Raw genomic sequence first — 21,442 nt, 5'->3', positions numbered from 1 at the left:
TTCTAGAGCAGAGTTTGGGTCACTGGGATTCACATGCTCTGCTCTAGCCATTACAGCATGTAGATGCTCAACCAAGACTTGCTGAGGGAATAAATGAGCTTCTCTCCGGGCCCTGGCCACACCAGCTCAACCCAAGTTCACAGCTCCATGAAGCCACACCAGCCCACCACAGCCAGATGCCAGGTGAAGTGGGCTGGGCCCCTCCTGCCTGCCAAGAGCGCTGACCTAATTTCCATAGCAACAGCCCCCTTTGCTCCCCAGACCCTGCTCACCTTGAAAGCTGCCTTCCACGGCCTCTATCCCTGCCCTGCTCCTCCTGTCCCTGGCCTAGCTGCCACTCTCCCGCCATAGCCTGTAATTAATTTCAGTCGCTGCCAGGCCCCCTTTGAGCCCAAGCAGCAGCTTCATCATTAATTAACTTTTTTTTTGAAGTTCAAATGTTCTAATTACCAGCGAACACCCCCATTCCCCTTGATATCACACACACACACACACAGCCCAACCTCCCTCTCACAGCCCAGTTTTTACAGCCTCTGTCCTTCCTGGAGACCCATACCCAAGTGTAGCTGGCAGGCCCATTCAGAGATGGGGAAATTCAAGGCCCCTCCTGAGTCACATGGCTGGGATCTGTCTACATCAGACCTGCTGGGCTCCTTGGCCAGTGCCCCCTCTCAGCTATGCATCCTGTCCTTCGCAATGCTGCCCCTGCCCCCCTGAGCTCAGAGCATGAACCTGACCCAGTACCAGCCCCTCCCGGAGCTGCAGCTCTAGCCCCCGCCTCTCCAGCCGTCCCCACGTGATGCCAGGCACTGAATCCTCATGCTTTTTGATGAGCCCATGAAGGAAAGAAGAAATTAAGTGTAAGGGGACAGATTTAGCCAGGTGTAACGGTACACACCTCTAATCCCAGCACCGGAGGCAGGAGGTTCAAGGCCTGCCTGAGCTACATAGCAATACCTTGTCTCTAAAACTCAAACCAAAAGAAGCCAAAGTGGGGTGGGGCTGGGGGTGCAGCTCAGATTGGCAATGTTTCACTAGTGTGCACAGAAGCCCTGGTTCCATTCCCAGACCACATAAAGCCAAGCGTGGCGCCATCATATTGAATCCCTGTAGTCCCAGCAGCACTCTGGAGGTAGAGGCAGGAGGATCAGGAGCTGAAGGTCACCAGGCAGTGGTGGCACATGCCTTAAATCCCAGCAGTTGGGCGGCAGAGGCAGGTGGACGTCTGTGAGTCTGAGGCCAGCCTGGTCTACATAGAGAGTTCCAGGCCAGCCAGGACTACACAGAGAAACCCTGTCTCGGAAAACCAAAAACGTTGAAGGGCATCCTCATCTACGTAATGAGTCTGAAGCCATTTCAGCCTACATGAGGTCTTGTCTTGGTGGGGGCGGGGGACAAATTGACTTGAACTAGCCAGCTGCAGAGGCAGCCTTAAATACATGACTATACCTGTCTTTTCTCGCCCCCAAACTAGTCTGTTCCCTCCAGATGAATCTCTGCATGTCTCGCTTGCTCGCTCGCTCTAAAGCCTCCCATGGCTCCCCATCACCCCTTAGCCTGATACCCAAGAGTGCCTGGAATCTGATCTCAGTAATTTCACTGGCTGAATTTCCTGCTGGTCCTGGCGCACACTGAGCTTCTTGCTACCTGCCAGCCTACCCACTGCACGGCTTTACCTTCCCTCTGAGGCAAACCCCTGCCCAACCTCACTCACCTGCCACCCACACCTCCCCCATGGTGCCCAGCCTTCCACCCACCCGGTCTAGCACATACCACAGTGATGAACTTGGCAGTTACTACAACTGCTTCATGCCAGGCACCTCAGGGATGTGACCTTAACTGTCACCACCATCCATCAGGGAGAGACAAGGAAGTGGGTTTGGAGGGCAAATGTGATTTCCACAAAGGCACACTGCAGCTCAGGCTGAGCAACTCAAAGTGCCAGCGGTGTCCTCTGCAGCTCAGCCACCCCTAAGCATGGCACAGAGGCCCTGCAGGCAGAGCAGGTCCAGCTCCTGGGCCCCTCAGCTCCTGCTGGCCTCAGGCACAAGGGGAAATCCCAGATGGCAGGGCCTGGCCCCCATCCAAGAGCTCCAAGACTCAGAAGTCAGGCCAAGGCGGCACTGCTGCCCATGGCTCCTGACACATTCCCGCTGGCTCAGGGATGAAAGGCCCGGAGCCTCCTGGAAGATAAACCAGGCCATGCATGCAGTGAGGGTAGGAACTGTCAGAAGAATCGTAGCCTTCAGGTTGGGCAGCTTGGTGGCCTGATCCAATACCTACTTTCCCATCATTAATCATATTCACCAAGGAGCTTAGGGCTCAAGCAGGCCAGGCTGAATTCTGGGAAAATGGAATAAAAGATGAAGACCCCAAGAGGATAGATGGGGAATTCTGGGTAATAAAACAGGTGGGGTTTGAATACTGGCTCCACAAGAGAAAAGAGTACTCAATATCTCCCCATGACCCCTCACAGCCAGAAACCAAGCCTTGGCCAGGCATCTAAATATGTGTAATGGGGACCCAACCACCTCAGCTTCTTTGTTTGAGGCCCTCAGTCTCTAGAGGTGACAGCAGAGCAGCCCCCTTCAGTCCTGAGACAGTGTGGGATCCAAGGCCCCACTGCACAAATGTGTCACAGGAACAGAGACTTGACCAAGCACAGAGAGGGCCTGGACCGTTAGGGATTCCTGTGTCACTGTGGTCTTACAAGCCCACCAGCCTTGAGCTTCCCCACCTATCCAGGCACTACCTGTCACCCTGAACAGCCCAGGGCGGTGGCCATGAGCGCCCTGTGGAGCCCACAGAGCAAATCAGTGTCCATCAGATCAATGCAGTCTCCTTAATGGCAAAGCTGGCTTTTCAGCAGGCTCCAGAGAAGACACCGGAGCACCCTTATGAGTGCTGGAGGGACCTTCCAACACCTACCTCAGCCCCACCACCAGCCAGCCAGACCTGGGGGAACCCTCCAGAAGCCTGGACCTTTACCAGCTGTCCGCACTCCCACTGTTTCCCAAAGTCCTCAAGGCCATGCAGAGAATTAATGAACACATAAGGAGTGTCTGCTGTATACCAGCTGCCCGGTGGACACCTGCGTGGTTACAAACACTTGCCAGGTGACCAAGAGTATCTGGCAATAAGCTTTGTAAGCAAACATCAAGCCAGGAACTGGGGCATAGGTCTGTGATCCTGCGCTCAGGAGGTAGAGGCGGAAGGTATGTGAGTTTGAGGCCAGCCTGGGCTGCACAGATCCTATCTTAAACAAACCTGTAATGTCAACACATGCAGCAAGGAGCCAGGAGGTCCCAGCTTGCAAAGCCAGCACGGCAGGGTCAGTAGGAGGAGCCTCTCTGACAACAGAGCCGGGGCTCTCCTGGATTTCGGAGGGAACAGAGATCCCACCTCGGTGTTCTCTGCTCACTCCTTCATATGATCTCGAGTGGAGGTGGAAGGGGTCTTTACAAGTCCTTTGAGTGGCAGCTGCCTTACAGCTTACAGCCTTTCAAAGAGGGTCATCCTGGCCGGGTGCGGTGGCACACACCTGCCACCTCAGCACTGGGGAGACCACAGCAGGAGGATTACTAGTTAGAAGACACCTGGGCCGCAGAGACCCTGTCTCAGAAACAATGGCCGTCGAAGAATCAGGCGGCCCGCAGAAGCCCAAGACATGGTATCTCTGGAAAGTCCCTCAGCCTGGCAGCAACCACTGCTGCTGCCGTTTGACAGATAAGGAAACGGAGGCAGCCAGCACTGTGGCATGTGGCATAGCAGAATCTGAACTGCTTCTTGCTGGCTTCAGGTCCTATGTTCTCAGCCACACCCTATGCACACCATGCTCAGCACCTTGGACCCTGGGTTCCCTCATGAGTTGAGTGTTCAGGGGTCCCTGCATTGCCCTTCTTGACTGGCAGCTCCAGGAGAAAAAGCCAGGGTTGTGTCCATCACAACAGCCATAAAAGATCAAGGTGAATCAATATGGAACTCCACAGTCTGAGAAGGCCAGAATGTGGGTCAGGCTAGGTAGGCTCAGGGCCACTGGGGGCTCCACCACACAAGGAACATGCATACACACACACACACACACACACACACTCACTCACGTGCACACAGACACACACTTGCCAGGCCCAGACAGGACAGTGACCAGGCAGAGGGACAGTGCCACTCTGCCAAGCAGGCTCTGCAGGGCAGTCTCCTCTCAAAGAGCTGCCAGAGGTCTGCATGGTTACCATGGCGACCACCACCCTCCTTCCTTCAACGCTGATGAGGCTTCTGTCCTTGGGGAGGGGGTGTGGAAGCTGGGGAGGGAGGCTGAGGGGGGAGCACTGGGCTAGGCGGGGGTGGCCAAGTTTGTTTTTATTTTTATCAAATCTGAAATCAGATCCGTTTCCCAGGGTTCTTCTACTCCGTTGTCTAAATATGTCAAGCGGAGGAAGGGGGCTGGGGCCAAGTCCTCCGTGATGGGGAGCAGGCACGAAGGACAGTCTCCCTGCCAAGCTCCCTCAGTCTGTCTCCAGGACAGAGAAGAGCTCAGGCCCCGGGAAACTCAGAGGCCTGGTCTACACAGCCCAGGTCCTGAGCCAGATCTGATTCCCTGAGGCCTGGTCCCCAAGCATCTATGGAGCACCTGTTACATACCTAACATGCGCACCAGTGGGCTGAGCTAAAGAACATTCCCGTCAGGGCTGGAGAGACGGCTCAACAGTTTTAGGAACACTGCCTGATTCTTCCAGAGGACCCAGGTTCAATTCTCCGCACCCACATGGTAGCTCACAACTGTCTGTAACTCCAGTTTTGGGGGATCTGACACCCTCACATAGACATACACGCAGGAAACACACCAATACACAGAAAAATAAAAATAAATAAATTACAAAGAAAGTTCACTTTGTACCCTGGAAAACCCCAGAGTACAGTCCTGTTCCCAAACCATTCCTGACATACGGCCATATTGTCTTTGCCACAAGGACAACGGCTGCCATGTTTGAAGGCCTGGGGATCAAGGCTATCCAGTCACTCATTCATTCATGTATTAATCTATTCAACTAATCTTTATGGGTGATGGTCATTCTGGAGAGTTGTTTAACAGTGTCTACTAAAGTTGAACACAGACTCAGGCTCGGGGAGGCAACCACTGACATCCGGTAGGTAGAGACCCAGGGACACTGCCAAACACCTACATTGCACAGGGAAGTCCCTGCTGCAAAGAAATCAGTCAGCCCAAATTGCCAACAATGTCAACGCTGTCAAGCTCATCATTGGCTACATGGCGAGTCTGAGGCCAGACAGGGCTATATAAAGCCTTGGCCCAAAAGTAAATAAATAAAACGTAAGCAACATGCTGAGGCACCCACTGTCTCTGGCCTCCAGTGATATTTTCCCAGCATCCCTTGCGGCCCTGCTCGGTGACTTATCTGCAGTTACAGCTAAGGAAGGCAGTAGCTAGGATTAGGCCCCTTGCAATTCCTCTTCTGATACATGTTTGTAGATCTGCTCTCCCTCACCACCTCCACCATACCCCCGGGAGACAGATAACACTCATTTTCCAGTCACAGAAAAGAAGGTCTAGAGAGGATACAACTGGCCCAAAATGGCACGGCAGTGAGCTGGCATTTAGGCTACAGGTTCCACTCAGTTTGCATGTCCCCAGTGAAAGGAAGTGTCCTGAAGGACAGACAGCCAAGCTGGTTGGCTCTGCTTACAAGCCCTGAAGTCCCTTAAAATAAAGGCAAGGGGCAAGTCTACCCTCTTCTCTCCCTTTTCACCTCTCTCCCTTCCCATCCTTAACCCCATCTCAGAGTCCCCACCATAGAAAAATTCAGTGGATTTGTCCGTCTCTGATTCCCATATTCCCAGCAAGCTGTGCTGCCTGGCACAGACGGCCAGGGGGGCGGGCAGGCAACAGTGTCTGCCAGTCTGGAAGAGACCTCAGGGTGGGTGGCAGGAAAGAGGCTCTGGCCAAAAAGACTTGCCAGACATACCACTTGGCCACTAAGGAAGAGACGGCGTTACAGGCACCAGGACCACAGCTGTCCAGGGGTTAGGCATGGCCTCAGGAGCACACCTCAAGGAAACTGCACCTACAGAGCTCTCTGTGACCCTCAGCAGCCAAGTGTGAACACATCTGCTAAGACAGCCCACTACTGGCCAGGCTCGGTCGCCTCCCCCCAGCCGCCCTGTGCTCCTGGTGGCATCCCGTCCCGCAAACTTGGGAGTCTTCCATGGGACAGCCACACAGGACATCTGCAGCTGTGAGGAGGTGGGACTCGCATCGCCTGGAGGCACCATGGAGGCCAGGGAGGGGTTTGTAGCCCAGCTGCCCATCCTGACCGCCCTCTCCTCTCCTTCCCACAGCTACTGCTCCTTATTCAACACCCATCACTCAATATTCTTCCTACACTCCTCCACTGGGGCGTCCCTCTGGGCCTGGTGCTTAGAAGCCGGAATGAAGGACACTTGGTCCCTGATGCCGGAGACCCGGTAGAGACAGAGGGTGATGGTACTGCCTCTCTTCCTGTGTGCTGTCTTTTACCACATCTGCCCAAGAACACAGATACCTGCTCATGGTCACCTGTGTGTTTTCACAGCAACACACACACACACACACACACAACTACCTTTTCCTCACTCCCAGCCAGCAGCCCTGGGCCTGGCCGACGCCTCTCCCTTGAGAACACAGGCTCTTCATCTTTTCTGTCTTAAACGCAGAAATAATGGAATTATTTATTTATTTATTCTTTTTTTTTTTTTTTTATCCATATGTGTGTGTGGAGGTCAGAGGACAACCTATGGGAATCTATTCTCTCCCTCCACCAATGTGGGTCCTCAGGATTGAACTCAAGTTGCCAGGCTTGGTGGCAGCAAAGTACTATTACAAATTAAACTATCTCATCAGCCCAGAATAGTTTTTAATGTAAATTTTCTTAAAAACCTAGGACTAGAAATGTAATATGCTTACATATATAAATATATGTTAACATGGAATTAGTTGTTAGGCCAGGCTGGCCTCAAGCTTTTAAGGGTTTTTTGTATTGTTTTGTTTTCTGTTCTTTGTTTCTGGGACAGGATCTCTCTCTGTAGCTCTAGCTGCCCTACAACTCACTATATAGAACACTGACTCTGTGCCCATAGAGATCCACCTGCCTCTGCCTCCCATGGACTGAGATGGAAGATATGAACCACCACACCAGGAAAAAGATGAGTTTTTTGATAAATACACATGCTTTGTTATAACACAATAAATAACAAGGCCCAGCAGCAGGTCTAAGGTTATGTGACAATCTGTCACCATGAAGGATGTGCCTATTAATCCAAGAGCCCTGCAGTGACCCTGGTGTGACAGGAAGCACTGATGACTCTTCCCCCATGCGGCAGGAACTGCTACTGTGCCATGAGGGGTGGGTGTGGGAGGTGGGGAGCGGGAAGGTGTCCAGTGTTAGTTTTTACCTTCACTGTTTAGAAAAGAAATGCTAAATGAAACTCAACTTGCCCCCACAAGAGCTCATGAGCCCCAGCTTAAGACACCTGTTCTAGGAACCCCCAGAGCAGAGGAATCACCCCAAGTCCCCAGTCTGGTCTTCCCACTTCCTGAGCTCTATCTTCCAGCACTGGGTCTCAGATGCCAGCCCTGGGCCCTGCCTCTCCTCTCCCTGACCCCGCTGTTGACGGCCTTCCACGGGGTGATCAGAGGCCAAGGTTATCCCAAAACTGAGTATCATTTGCAGCAAGCAGGAGCCCCCAGATTCTGCACCAAAGATCTCTGTCAAGCCCGAGTTCATCATACATAAAGGGAGGCAGGCACATTCGCTGCCCACAACACATTGCCGTGCTTTTCCACCTCACCACCAGCCTCGGAAGAGGCCCACAGCCCTCCAGAACCCCCTTCTGCCCTAACAACCTGTCCATAGCTCTTGGGAGCTTCCTTCCACACTAGTGGCCTGTCCATTTCACTGTCTCCTCATTACCCACCCCTCTGAACCCCCGCAACTACTTTAGAGATGTGTCCATTTCACTACCAGAACGGTCCTCCCCACCTACTCCTCACTACACAATCCCCACACCCCACTTAGAAGTCTCTGGACAGCCCCCTCCCTCAGCCTTGCCTTCTGAGATACATCCTCCGTATGTATGTATCCCAGCAGCTCTTCCAAAACCAAAAGCCTGGATGCTCTACACCACACCACACACCCCCACACCCCCACACCGCACCCAGCCTCTGCTTCTCAGCCCTGAACACTTGGCTGGCCATTCAGGGCCATTTGGCTTCACCACCATCCAACATCATCCCTGCCCATACCAACTCTACCACTTCACCCTGCCTGCTCCGGGGCATTCCATCAAAAGCCTTGCCACATATCTGCTCTGTACAGTGATGGGGGGTGTAGGCCTGGAAAAGAGGTACACATCAATAAAATATGGAGCTTGAACACAGGAAGTCTCTAACTGGCAGAATGGAAGTTTTCTATTGCATACCAAAGGTCCTGAAAAGCATTCGTGGAGAAAATAAGAGTGCCCCAATACAGTCTTGTCTTGGCCCTGAGCAGGTGACAACATGAGCGAGTGAAGGGCTGAAGCATAAGTGGATGGGAAGTGCCTCCTCATGAGGACAAATGAGAAGTGGTGGAATGGATGGAAAGATGGAAGACAGGTAAGCAGATAGGTGGGTGGACCAATGGATGGATGAGTGGATAGATGGATGATACACAAATGGATGGATGAGTTGTTAAGTGGACAGTTGGTGGATTAATGGCTAGGTGTGTGGACAGAGAACAGATGGATAAGTGGGCTCCTGGAAGGCGCTGACACTACAAGCAATGGCCGTTCCAGCAGGGAATGGGGCTCGGTGGTATAGGAAACCCTTTGCTCGGGACTCAGCTTCATCCTCCCTCCTAATGAGACCCACTGTCGGGTTCACATTGGTCCTGTCCTTACCCCTGGGGTTTCTACCCTCAGCCCCAGTGGCTTTGGGACTGGCAGTTGTCTGAATGGGCTGTCTTATGCATGGAAGGAGGTGTGCCTCTAGACACTGTCATATGTCCCCTGGGAGCAAAATCAACCTGACAGAACCCTCCAGCTCCCACTTGTAGGGGTCAGGAAACTGACACTCAGGGAAAGGGTTACTCCACCCCCAGGTCACCAAGCTTGTATCCTGCAGAGAACAGACCTGAGCCGGAGGACAGACGGCGGGACCCCATCACCACCAGCAGCCGGCAGTGATCAGGGAAGCTCTAGGAACCTCTCCCACGGCCGCTTCATCCCCAGAGGGACACCGAGCCCAGAGAGGCCAAGGTATCCACCCGGCACCACACAGCCCCACCTGGCCGATCATGAAGACAGCCCTGCAAGAGGAAGGCAGCCCCGCAGCAACTTGCAGGGAGATTAGCAGAAAGACCTTCCGGCTGATTAAAAAGACTATTGATTCCTCCCTGAGGGAGACAAGCGTGGCCATTTGTCTCCCAACAGGATCCTGATGGTTTGAGGGAGACGGCAGGTCAAAATGAGCCTGGAGGCTCCCGGGCAGGATATAAGAGCCAGCTAGAATTCAGTCAGCCAGTCCATGTCATGTTGATGAATGCCCCTCTTTTCACCTCTTGTCACCCTCACCTCCAGGCCGGGTGGTCCCACGTAGCAACTTCATTCTCTTTCACACAGTGAGGCTCTGGTGGGCTCCTAAGCTGACCTCACATCTCTTCCTCTTTCACCACCCTAATTCAGAAGGGTTGGGACTTGGTTGCCTCTTACATTTGACCGGGGGCTCTGTAGACACCTTGAGTGTCTGGACCTGCCTGGTGGCCATGGGGAATGACTGAACCCTAGGGCACCTCCATTCGGACCCAGAAAGCTCCAACTGTCATTGGATGAACAGCTGATACAGTCAACAGTGTCGCTGCAAGAACCTCCTGGCTGGCTGCACACCCTGTCTCTCCCTCAGAAACCCTTCCCACACGTGCCATGGCATGTGCACACACACATGTACATGCGCACATATAACAAATTAGTTAATAGTTAAAAGCAAGGAGATAAGAAGAAGACTGTGTCCGTGGTCCGTCCTTGCTGGTCACCTGCCATGCCCCCATCCCACCACCCACTGTTACAAGTACAAGCCTTTACCTAGGCTCTCCAGGCCCTGCCTCACTCACTACAAACCCCCACTATTCCCTCTACCAGTAACACACTCCTTCAGCTCTTCTGGAAACTCCTATTCATGAAGCAAGACCCAGATAGAAAGATCCCTTTCTGCAGTTAAAGCTTCACCAATACCCAGGGACTCCATCACAGGCAGCCTCGACCCTTACTATTCTTTCCACAGACCCTGAGGCTGCCCGGTGGGGGCTAGGATCTCCCTAGCCTGGCCAGGCTGCTCTAGTTGGCTGTTGGGACCCTAGCAACCAGTTGGAACAGCAGTCCTTGCTCTGGCCTCCCATTGCATCTTGGGGGATGGTACTTGACTCTGACTCTTATTTGTGAGAAAAACAACTTTCTCCACACCAGATGGAGGAAACGGACAATTTCCCAGGCATGTGTTGCTTCTCCCGGCAATGCCTGCCACCGTCTGGACTGTCCCATTAGGCCAGGGCTGGAGGAGGAAGGAGCCCCTCCTACCCAGAGGGAGTTGAGCCAGACAACCGGAAAGAGGGTCCACAGCGCTGGGCTCTAAATAAGCAGTCTGCTTATGATATATAATGTATAATATACAATTATAATTACACAATATATTATATATTATATTACATATTTTATATGTAAGAGGTTCCACCTCTTCACATTCAACAGGTAATCTCACTCCCTCCTAGGTCTCCATCCCACCCCATCACCCAACTAAAGGACATAGAGTTAGCACAGTACACACACACACACACACACACTCACACAACCTTGAGAGGTGCCAAAGCGACCAGAGCATCAAGCATGGGAACATGGAGACTGGCAATGCTGACCCAACATAAGAGCCAGGCTGGACCGGGCAGCAGAGACGCTGGTCTTGCTCTCCAGGGTCTGGGGAAGGTGGCTGTGAAGGGTTGGTGGGTTCCTAGCACTGAAGAAGCGGGAGAGAACAACACCAACAACAGGGAACGGGGCTCACATGGGGAAGCATGGGGAGGAGGGTGTCTGGGCTTTAGGATAGAATGTGAGAGATGTCAGGGAGGAGAGCAGGCAGTATCAGGAAGACTTACAGACACCTCAAGCCACTACACTATGCTAAGCCCATTGTAGAGACCAGAAGACATCGAGGAAGAAGACAGAGGAAGAAAGGGAGAGGGAGGAAAGAAGGGAGGGAGGGAGGGAGGGAGAGAGAGAGGGAGGGAGAGAAAGGGAGGGAGGAAAGGAGGGAGGGAGGAAAAAGGGAGGAAAAGAGGGAGGGAGGAAGGGAGAGAGGAAGTAGCATCCTCCAGGCATGAGTGAAGGACACAAGCTCCATGCTCAGGAGCCCCAGGACTACGGGAGAAAGGGGGGGGGGAGGAGAAGCATATCCAAGCAAGGTGCTGTGGGAAATAACACGGCTTGGGACCCTGTCTCCGCTACAGGGAAGGGAGAGAGAATGAAGACAGATGAAGTGGGGAGGGGGATAAGAACCAGCAAAAGCCCAGCCTCAGCACCTTTGCACCCTGGGTAAAAAGGTTCAGGTATGGTGAGGAGGGACTTCCTGAGAGCCTAGAGTATCCCCACATACGCGCTGAGAGATCCAAGGAGCCTTTATTTGGCAGTCCTGTCTGATACAGCAGAGCTGAGAGGAAGCCAGTCCACAGACGGGGCCAGACTAGTTGACCGAGACAGATATGGTGACAGGGTGTTTTGCAGGACTAGCCTTTCCTTCCTTCTCCATCTTTACACTGTCCCAGGACATATCATACATGTATGTACACAGACACACACACACACACACAATGCCTTCTCTTACCCCAGAGTAGCACACTTCCTGCTTGCATCCTCCTGAGCCCATCACCGTAAACCAGTACCCAGCTACCCAGCTGCTGCAGACCCTGCTGGCTCTACCAGCCATTTCAGGGTGCGCACAGCAATAGTCAACACTTAGCAGCTTGCCCAGTTCTGGCCTTGAAGCTCTCATCCCATCCCAATGTTCCCAACCAGGTTTCACCATGGCCCTGTTACACAGACAAAGCAGAGGCTCAGCAAGCGAAGGGCCTCACCCGAGACCACTCGGCATCCAGCCAAGCTCAGGTCTTCATTCACTCAGACACCAAGATGCAGACACCCTGGCATCACCTCTCAGTCACTTGTGCCCAACACCAGCCCCAAAATCTGCAACATCATCCCCACAAAATGACCAGCACTGTGACCTCTGAGACACCTGGCACTCAGTGGATGCCCTGGGGCTCAGCATTCCCATGTATCCCATAGGTAGAATGGGTAGGTAGATACTCTGAGTGGCTCGTGACCAGAATAAGCCATCAGGGTTATGACCACAGCAAGATCTATCCCATTCCTACACAAAGATGGGCCAGCTTAGCCAGGACAAATACCAGGACCTGCTACTAGCCACTTCATCAGCCCCAGCAGGCAGCTGCCTAGAGCCCAACAAAGATGGCAGCAGAGAAGACAATGCCTGGCCCCCTTCCAGGCCGTTGCCTGCCCTGCCATTCTGCAAGTAGGGAGAAACTGGGGATTCCAGAGGGAGGGACTTGTCCAAGGTCAGCGATGTTGGCTTCTGCCTGATCCCAACTAGAGAAGAGGCCTTCTTAGCCAGTTAGCTTCTTCCCTACCACACTTGCTCCTACCACCCCTCAGTACAGGCCATCACTGGCCCAGGAACACACAGGAATGGGAGGGGTGCCTGGGATGTCCAGCTGGGCACAGCCAGTAGGTCCATGAGGACATATACCAAGAGCCTGGGACACTATGACCTACCCCACCGCCCGGAACTGCCAGGCAAACTTCGGGCCCCCAGGCAGAGTGTGGAGAACTGGGTTCAGGGAGCAGCAAAATTCTGGATAAAGCTGGGGGTGGCGGGTAACAGAAGTTGTGAATTCGTGCCACCTCTGCCACATGCCTGCTGCATAACCCAGCTGGATAAAAGTAACTCAGTCTCTATGAGCCTCACTGTCCCCATCTGTGAAGTGGGGCTATAAAGGCACCTGTCTCCAAAGATGGCCAGGACGGCTAAAGACAACGCTGTAGATGAGGCCCTCCAATCAGTCCGTGGCATATAGATACACCCCAGAGGCCTGGAGGGAACCACCTCCTATTTTCTGTCATGGTGCCATTACAAAGATGGAAAAAAGTGGGTCTTCACGATGGACAATTAACATGAGCAAATGCAGTCACTTATGCCTAACGGGGTCTCTGAAAGCCCAATGGGGGTAGAAAGAGGGCTTCCAAGTTAGTCATGGGTCGGGGAGGTGGGCAGGTGGCAGATGGCATGATCAATTAATGTCTGCCCTGACACCGGCTTGGGCATGAGCAGCCAGACTCACACTGACTCATGTTAATAACAGATGAAATCAGATTTTGCCTGGGAACAGTGTCCGCTGAAGGTGTTATGTTCTAGCTGAAGGACCTGTCGCCTGGTATCTTATTGAATCTCCTGCAGGCGAAGTGTTTACTGAGCCGTGTGTGTGTGTGTGTGTGTGTGTGTGTGTGTGTGTGTGTGTGTGCGCGCGCGCGTGCAAGCCTGTTCGCCCAACACAGAGGTAACCACATCAGCCCTGCTCCCTTGTGAATCTCTATGTCATATCCCCCCACCTAGGACACCGGTCTTCAGAATGCCCTGTGAATGCCCTGTGGAGACACCACCATCTTCTTCCACCCACAGGAGAACCTGAAGCTTAGAGGGTTATGGCAATGGCCATGGTAGCCCAGCAATGAGCAAAAGAATGGGGCCTAGTCGGTGTGACTCAGGTAGCCAGTGACTTCTGCGAGCCACGCTCCTCTCCCCGTGAGTCAAACGGCACAGCCCCTTCTCCTGGCATCACAGGCCCATAGGCCTCCCTGTTGCTAGCAAGTGTCCCAGGTCCAGGGAGTGGGCTGATGCTTCGGTGAGCTGGATCCCTGCCTTCGAGGGTCCCCACAGCCTGGTGGCTCACAGTGACTCAGGCAGTGACTCAGGCCTGGCTTGCTCTCAGCTGCACAAGGAGCTGAGTCAGGGGCACCAAGTTGCAGAGAACCCTGGGCAGAGCCCCGGGAACCAGGGGTGTGAGCTCAGGATGGACTGTCGGGGCTGACCCCTATGACCCTGCCCTGCCTGGGACTGGTAAGGAGGGGACAAGCTCCTACTTGCCTGGCCTGAGCCTGCAGGCCCTCCTCTTCAGGCTCAAGTTTGGGGTGGGGGTGGGGTGGGGCATGGCTGAACCACCATCTGCAAAAACTGCACATTGCAAAGGGTCATATTTGGTGGTCACAATAACCGAAGGGACACTCCAGCATTCCATGCCAGAGGTCAGGAATGGCCAGCATTCTAGAACCTGCAAGTCAGTCTAGACGCTCAAATACCAACAGCCCCAAATCCAAGCAGGGCTCATTCAGGAAGAGCTTTAAATTAAGTGCTGACCCTGTCTCTCCTGGCACTGAGGAGGGCTAGGTTAAACATTACCCATCTGTGCCCTCCCACTAAGACCTATATACCCACGAAGTAGCACCAGTTTGAACACTACCCCAGTTTCCTCCCACTGAGGAGGGCTAGGTTAGACGCTGCCTGACACAGCTCCCACTGACTGTGGAAGAGAGACATTTCCGACCAGGAAAGCATGCCAGACCCCGACGGAAACCCCTCTCCAGACTCTCTGAGCACTTGAGGCATACTTTGAGGTCCCCTAAGCCCCTGCCAGAGAGTGCCCTGTTGACACAGCAGTCTGCTGACTCCCACCCACCCTGTCTACTAAGAGACTTCAGCCTCAGCTCTGTGATCACAGCCCAAGGCCCCAGGTCTCTGGACCCCAGACACACAGCATCCCAACTGCCAAGTTTAATTATCTGGAACATGAACTTTTCAGTTTGGGTTATTGGCATGTCCAGCTTTCCTGTCGCCCCACCTTAAATCCTACCTGTAACCTCACAGAAGCTTCTAGACTAATTGTCTCTGAGCCTGGAATCCCTGACCTCACTCTGCTTTGGCACCACCCCAGCCCTGTGCTCCAAAGTTTTGGCTGAGAACTGAGTCCCCCACTCCAATAGAGAAACAGCAACTGCTGTCCCTGACAGCATCAGATGATCCAGGGTGGGAGACTTTCCCAGAAGAGGGGAAAGGAAAGAAGGGAGGGAGAAAATGGAGAATGGGGAGGATAGAAGGGAGGGGAAAGGAAGGAAGGAAGGAAGGAAGGAAGGAAGGAAGGAAGGAAGGAGAAGGAAGGAAATGGAGAAAGGGGATGGATGGTGGAGGAAATAAGATGGAGGAATTGGAAGGAGGTGGAAGAGGTGGAAGATAGAGAAGATGGAAGATAGAGGAGGTAGAAGAAAGATAGAGGAGGTAGATGAAGGAGGTGGAAGGACGGTGGAGGAAGTGGAAGGTGGAGGAGGTGGAAGGAAGTAAAATGGAGGAAGAGGAAGAAAAAATGCGAAATAGAAAGTAGAAGAAGATAGAAAATATGGAAAGAGGAGTATTGAAGAAAAAAGCAAAATGGGGAAGAGAAGAATGAAACATAAAGAATGGAAAGATGAGAAGAGGGCTGAGGATGAAGGACCAGGAAAGGAAGGAGGAGCATAGAGAAAAAACAGTGGAAATGAAAGACTAGAGACTGATGTGGAGGAAGGAATATAGAAAAGGAGAATGGAGAGTGGAGTTAGAAGGAAGGAAGATGGAGGGTGGAGAAAAGGAGAAATACAAAGAAAAAGGACAGGATGGATGAAGGGTGAGGAGGATAGAAGGAGGCAGGGTGATTAAAAGTGAAGGCAGAGGAGTTGGCAGAAGAAACAAGGAAGGAAGGAGGTGTGGGATGCAGAGAAGGAAATGGAGGAAAGGGGAAATTAGATGGTGGAAGAAAGGAGACAGAGAAAGTAGAAGGAAGATGGAGAAGGAGGAAGATGGAGGAGATGGGAGATGGAGGAGATGGGAGATGGATAGTGGAGGAAAGAGAACAGAGTGAGTAAAAGGAAAGAATTCAGGTAGATGGTAAAAGATTGGAAGGAAGAATGGGATGAAGGTGGGTAGCAGGAGGATGGAGAGAAAGGTGGGATGCAGGTGGGTAGCAGGAGGATGGAGGGAAGGGCGGATGGCAGGAGGATAAGGGAAGACAGCAGAGGGCAGAACAGAAGAAGTGCGGCTGAACTGTGCCCCACCCTTCCGCTTAAATGTCTGTTTTTTTTTATTTATTTTTATTATTTTGCATGTGTGTGCCACATGTGTTCAGAGGCCAGAATAGGGAGTCAGAGCTCTTGGAGCTTGAATACGAGTTTCTATTACTGTCTTTAAACACCATGGTCAAAAGGAGCCTGGGGCAGAAAGGATTTATTTGGCTTACAGCTCTTAGGTCACTGAATCACTGAGGGAAGTCAAGATAGGAAGTCAAAAAAGGAACCAGGAGACAGGAACTGAAGCAAAGACCATGGTGGAGTGCTGCTTACTGGCTTGCTCCCCACGGCTTATTCAACCTGCTTTATTATTCAACTCAGTACCACCTGCCAAGGACTGACACCACCCCCTGTGGGCTGGGCTCACTCACACCAACCATTAATCAAGAAAATGCAGCAGGGCATAGTGGCACACATCTTTAACCCCAGTGCATAGTGGGTAGAAGCAGGCGGATCTCTGAGTTCAAGACCGGCCTGGTCTACAGAGTGAGTGTCAGGATAGCCAGAGCTACACACACAGGAAGGAAGGAGGGAAGAAGGAAAGGAAGAAAGGAAGGAAGGAAAGAAGGAGAGAGAGAAGAGAAGACAAGAGAAGAAAAAAAGAAAAGAAAATGTCCCATAGGCTTCTACACAGGAAATGTGGATGGGGATATTTTCTCAATTGAGTTCCTACTTCCCAAATGCTAGTTTTTATGTAAAGTTGACAAAAATCTAACCAGCAAGAGCTGAAGGAGTTGTGAGCTGTCCATGGGTTCTTAGAACCCAACTTGGGTCTTCTGGAAGAGAGCGCACACTGTTAACTACTGAGCCATCTCTCCAGCCACCAAATCTCTTTTCACCCAGCTCCACCAAAGGCCCCTCCTCTCCCTCCTCAGCCAACCCCATTGAGTCCTACTCAAACTGGACTCGCTGAGCAGAGGAGACAGGGAGGCTGAAGTCAGTAGGCAGAGTGACTGGAGGGCCTGTTTACACAACAGGTCAGCAATCCAGCTGCCCAGTCTAGTCAGGGGACAGCCTGCGTTCCAGTGCTGGGCACTGCCCCCTGGTGAGTGTCACTGGCCCTGGCTCTCAAAGCTGGAAGGAGACTTCTCAGTAGTGCACTGGGGCTAAGAGAAAAGAGCCGACAATGAGTCACGCACACTCAGCACAAAGGACACTGGCCACCTCCCAAGTAGGGACCTCTCGATGACACTTGGGACAGCATTGCCATGTCAGCCTAGTCAGACCTTCCAGAGACTATCAGAGCCAGACTCCCAAGCCAAGAACCACGGTGACCAGCTACCAACAGAAGCTCAGAGCTCTAGTGACTTACTCAGAGCATCCAAAATGCTCTCCTATCACCTGTCAGATAGAACTCTGACCTTGTCCTGCTGTCTCCCTCCTCTAGCCTCCTCCTTGACAACTCAAATGTTAGCCAGGCATGGTGGCATAAGCCTTTGATACCAGCACTTGAGAGGCAGAGGCAGGCAGATCTCTCTGAGTTCAAAGCTAGCCTGATCCACATAGTGAGTTTCAGGACAGCCAGAGCTACATAAAGACCCTGTCTCAAAAGGAAAGTAGGATGAAAGGGTGGGAGGGAGGAAGGGAGGGTCAGTCAATTCATCACTTCTTTGGCCTGAAGACTATCTGCTCATGTTCTGCACACCCCTAAGTTTTCCTCTACACTTTATTAAAACTGTGTGGATGGTGTCTATCCCCCAATCCTTGGGGCTGCCTAGGACAGGCTTACCTTCCATCTGGGTCCCCAGAAAAAATATGAAAGTGGTCAGTGAATAGAATTACAGAGCAGATCTGGGCATGGTGGCATACAACTCTAGTCCCAGTCTTCAGGGGGCAGAGGCAAGTAGATCTCTGTGAGTTCGAGGCCAGCCTGGTCTACATAGTGAGTTCCAGAACAATCAGGGCTATGTAGAAAGACCCTATCTCAAAAATACCAAAGGGGTGGGGGTGGTCAAAGAGAGAGCAGGGACAGAAAAAAGGAGGAGGAGGAGAAGGAAAAGAAGGAGAAAGAGGAGGAGAAGGAGAAGAAGAAATTACAGAGCATGCTGTACCCACAATCCCTTGAGCTATCTCTGACAAGTGGAGACTCAAGTCCTCCTAGCTAAGAAGGAGGCATCTCTGGGTCCACTCCCTCCAGTCAAGGCTCCACTGGTTTCTAAGAGCTCATGGATACAGGGCAATCATCAACCCAGACACTCAGCTAGGGTGAGCAGCAGGCCTGGGCTCCAGCATGGCTCTTGCTAACCTCCCAGGCATCCCTAATACTCAGCATGAGCTCAGCCCTGCTGTCAGATGCACCTGCCTGCCCTGGGTGGCCTTGAGATCCAGCACCTTTGACCTGGGTGGTCCTTGTTACAGGCCACAGAGCCACAGTTGGGATCCCAAAGCCTCCTCTCCACTGGTCCACAGCCACTAGCATCCTGATACCCACTCTCACAGCACAGTTCATCCGTGTACCCTGGGCTTCAGAATGTAGCTCCTAGAACACAAGATGGCTCTTCAGAGGTCAGCCAAGTTCACTCTGCCCTTCTACTCCAGCAACACCCCTAGCTTCTCCCTTCTTGGGGTCCCCAGTTCCTGCTGTGCCTGTTCTGGAGCCCTCTCCCCCACACCTCATTCTGTATGGAGGTCCCATGGGACACTGCCCATCCATACTCAGCAAACCCACCACACAGCACTGCCAGTACCAAGAGGTAGAGGTAGAAGTATCAAAAGTTCAAGGTCATCCTCAGCTATACAGCTAATCTTGGCTATATGAGATCTTGTAAAAAAAAAAAAAAAAATCCACAGCTTCATGTGGGGCCACATGAAGAGCCCCAGGTAATCATGGAGGGCTGCCTGAGGAAGTGACACGGATGCTGTGATTTGAAGGATATGGCAAAGAACTTAGTCAGATGAAGAGGGAAGGAAAGGCTGGGTGTGGTGGCCCATGCCTTTAATCCCAGCACTCGGGAGGCAGAGACAGGCAGCTCTCTATGAGTTCAAAGCCAGCCTGGTCTACAAAACAAGTCCAGGTCAACACCCAGGGCTCTGTTACACAGAGAAACCCTGTCTCAAAAAAAAAAAAAAAAAAAAATATATATATATATATATATATATATATATCGACAGAAGGAATGGTTTGTGCTAAGCCCAGGAGGACAGTATGGAGAAGGAGGCTGGGCCAGGGCACCAAGGGCCTGGAGGGCTAAGTTAGGCATTTCTCTGAAACCTGGGGGAGGGGGGTAGGAACCTGTGAAGAATCTTGAATGTAGGTCCCAAAGTTTATGAACTGGAAATTTTATCTCTAGTGCAACAGTGATGAGAGACAGAGCTTTTCAGAAGCAATCAGGGCTCAGGGGTTCAGAGCCCCGTGTAGATTATTGCTGAGGGAGCTGATTCTTAGCAGGAAGTAAAAATGTGCAGCCATCAGCAGCTTCTAGCAGCAGGACCCTAGGTCCAGCCTCCATCCTTGACAGCTCCCCAGATGGCTATATGTGCCCACTCAGAAAGGCCCAAGAGGCTCACCGCAGACCTCAGTTCTGGGGGCTAGAGGACCATGCTGGCAGGCCAGTGGCCAGGAAGCAGTTTTACCGATCCTTCCTTCGCACTGGCCCCTGAGCTAGGCACGGACACCCTGGCCTCCAAAGGATATGGGTTACATACCATCTTGATGCACCAGTTCCGTGGGCTTGTGGTCTGGCGCAGGCAGAAGAAGGCAACAGGAGCCAGGTCCGGGTGTGGGACATCAGGGTTGGTTCCATCCAGTGGCTCCTCCAAGCCTGGAGGGGACGGAGGGGGACTCCGGGGCCCCGGCTGCTCAGTGATTCCTGGCTCAGGGGCCGGGGCTGCTGCAGATGAGGGTGGTACAGAGCTGTCAGCCATGTCAGCGTGGAGCAGGAAGCCCTAGGGGACAGAAGGACACATGTGGGGTTTGGCTTGGCACCCACTCTCCAGCGTACCCCCCCTCATGGTGAGTGACACTGTTCTGAAAGCCTAGCTACAGATCCCGGAAGCCACCCCTCGCCCTCCCTGTAGCCATGTGAACTAGGGTAAGGAGCCACTACGCCTAAGTCAGAATCCTCAGCCAGATGGACATTGGGCAAGCCTAGTCAGTGTGGGTTTTGGCAAGTAAATGAACAAACCCTTAAAATGTAAATGATGTCTTTTTCTTTTTTTCTTCCTCACCCCTCGCCTCCCCAAGACGGGGTGTCTCTGTGTAGCCTTGGCTGTCCTGGACTCACTTTGTAGACCAGACTGACCTCAAACTCACAGAGACCCACCTGCCTCTGCCTCCCTGAGTGCTGGGATTACAGGTGTGTACCGCCCTGTACAGCTTTTTCTTTTCTTTACATAGTGCTGAACTAGAGTTTTGGTTGGAGGTGTGACTCGGTGGTGGTGGTAGAGGGTATAGTATGTGCATGGGCCTGGGTGCTAGTCCCAGTATTGCCAAAAAAAAAAAAAAAAAATTAAATGAAAGTCTAGGGCTGAGGATGTAGCTCAGTTAGTGGAATGCTTGCCCAGCAGGCGCAAGGCCCTAAGTTTCCTCTCTAGCACCACATAAAGCAGACACAGTGGCACACCTAGCTTACCTAGCTCACGGAGCACAGGAGAGGTAGAGGCAGAAAGGACCAAAAGTTCAAGGGAATCCTCAACTTCACAGGTTGTTTGAGGTCAACCTGGGCTAGAGAATCTGCCTCCAAAAAATAAAATAAAATAAAATAAACTTAAAAGGGATGGCTGACCAGTTAAGAACGCTCTTGCAAAGACCCTAGTTCAGTTCCCAACACCCACATCAAGTGGTTCACAACTGTCTGTAACTACAGCTTCAGGGAATCTGGTGCCCTCTTCTGGACTCCTTAGGCACCTGCACTCACATGCTCATACCCACACATAGACACACGCCCATATAAATTTAAAATAAAACAATAAATCTTTTTAAAATAACATAATATAAAAGACTGGAGTTGCCTATCTTATAAAAGATAGTGTTATCTATCACATCATCAAAAGTAAAGCAAAATTTTAGGAAAATGAGGATGTTGCTGTGAACACAGGCTCAGCTACCAGGGCAACATGTTACAAAGGAGAAGTTGAGTACTATGGACCCAGACACTAAGGAACAAGGAAGGAAGAGCAGAGGCTTCCCTGAGGAAGTGACATTTGAGACCTACACACACACACACACACACACACACACACACACACACACACACACACA

The 21,442-nt window shown here is 52.2% G+C and overlaps 1 protein-coding gene across 1 annotated transcript in view; it reads right to left on the bottom strand.

Moving 5' to 3' along the window:
* Cacna1i (calcium voltage-gated channel subunit alpha1 I) overlaps positions 1–20,106 on the bottom strand; it is a 99,088-nt gene extending 78,982 nt beyond the window's left edge. Inside the window, exon 1 of the mRNA XM_055602983.1 lies at positions 19,877–20,106. Within this exon, the coding sequence (XP_055458958.1) occupies positions 19,877–20,106 (230 nt within the window). The remainder of the gene's footprint in view (positions 1–19,876) is intronic.
* Between the last annotated feature and the right edge of the window lie 1,336 nt (positions 20,107–21,442).

The sequence above is a fragment of the Psammomys obesus genome, unplaced genomic scaffold (genome assembly GCF_907164565.1).
Source record: "Psammomys obesus unplaced genomic scaffold, mPsaObe1.curated_primary_1811, whole genome shotgun sequence".
Taxonomy (NCBI): domain Eukaryota; kingdom Metazoa; phylum Chordata; class Mammalia; order Rodentia; family Muridae; genus Psammomys; species Psammomys obesus.
Note: the sequence above shows the minus strand (reverse complement) of the source record. Positions and strands in the feature narration are given on the sequence as shown.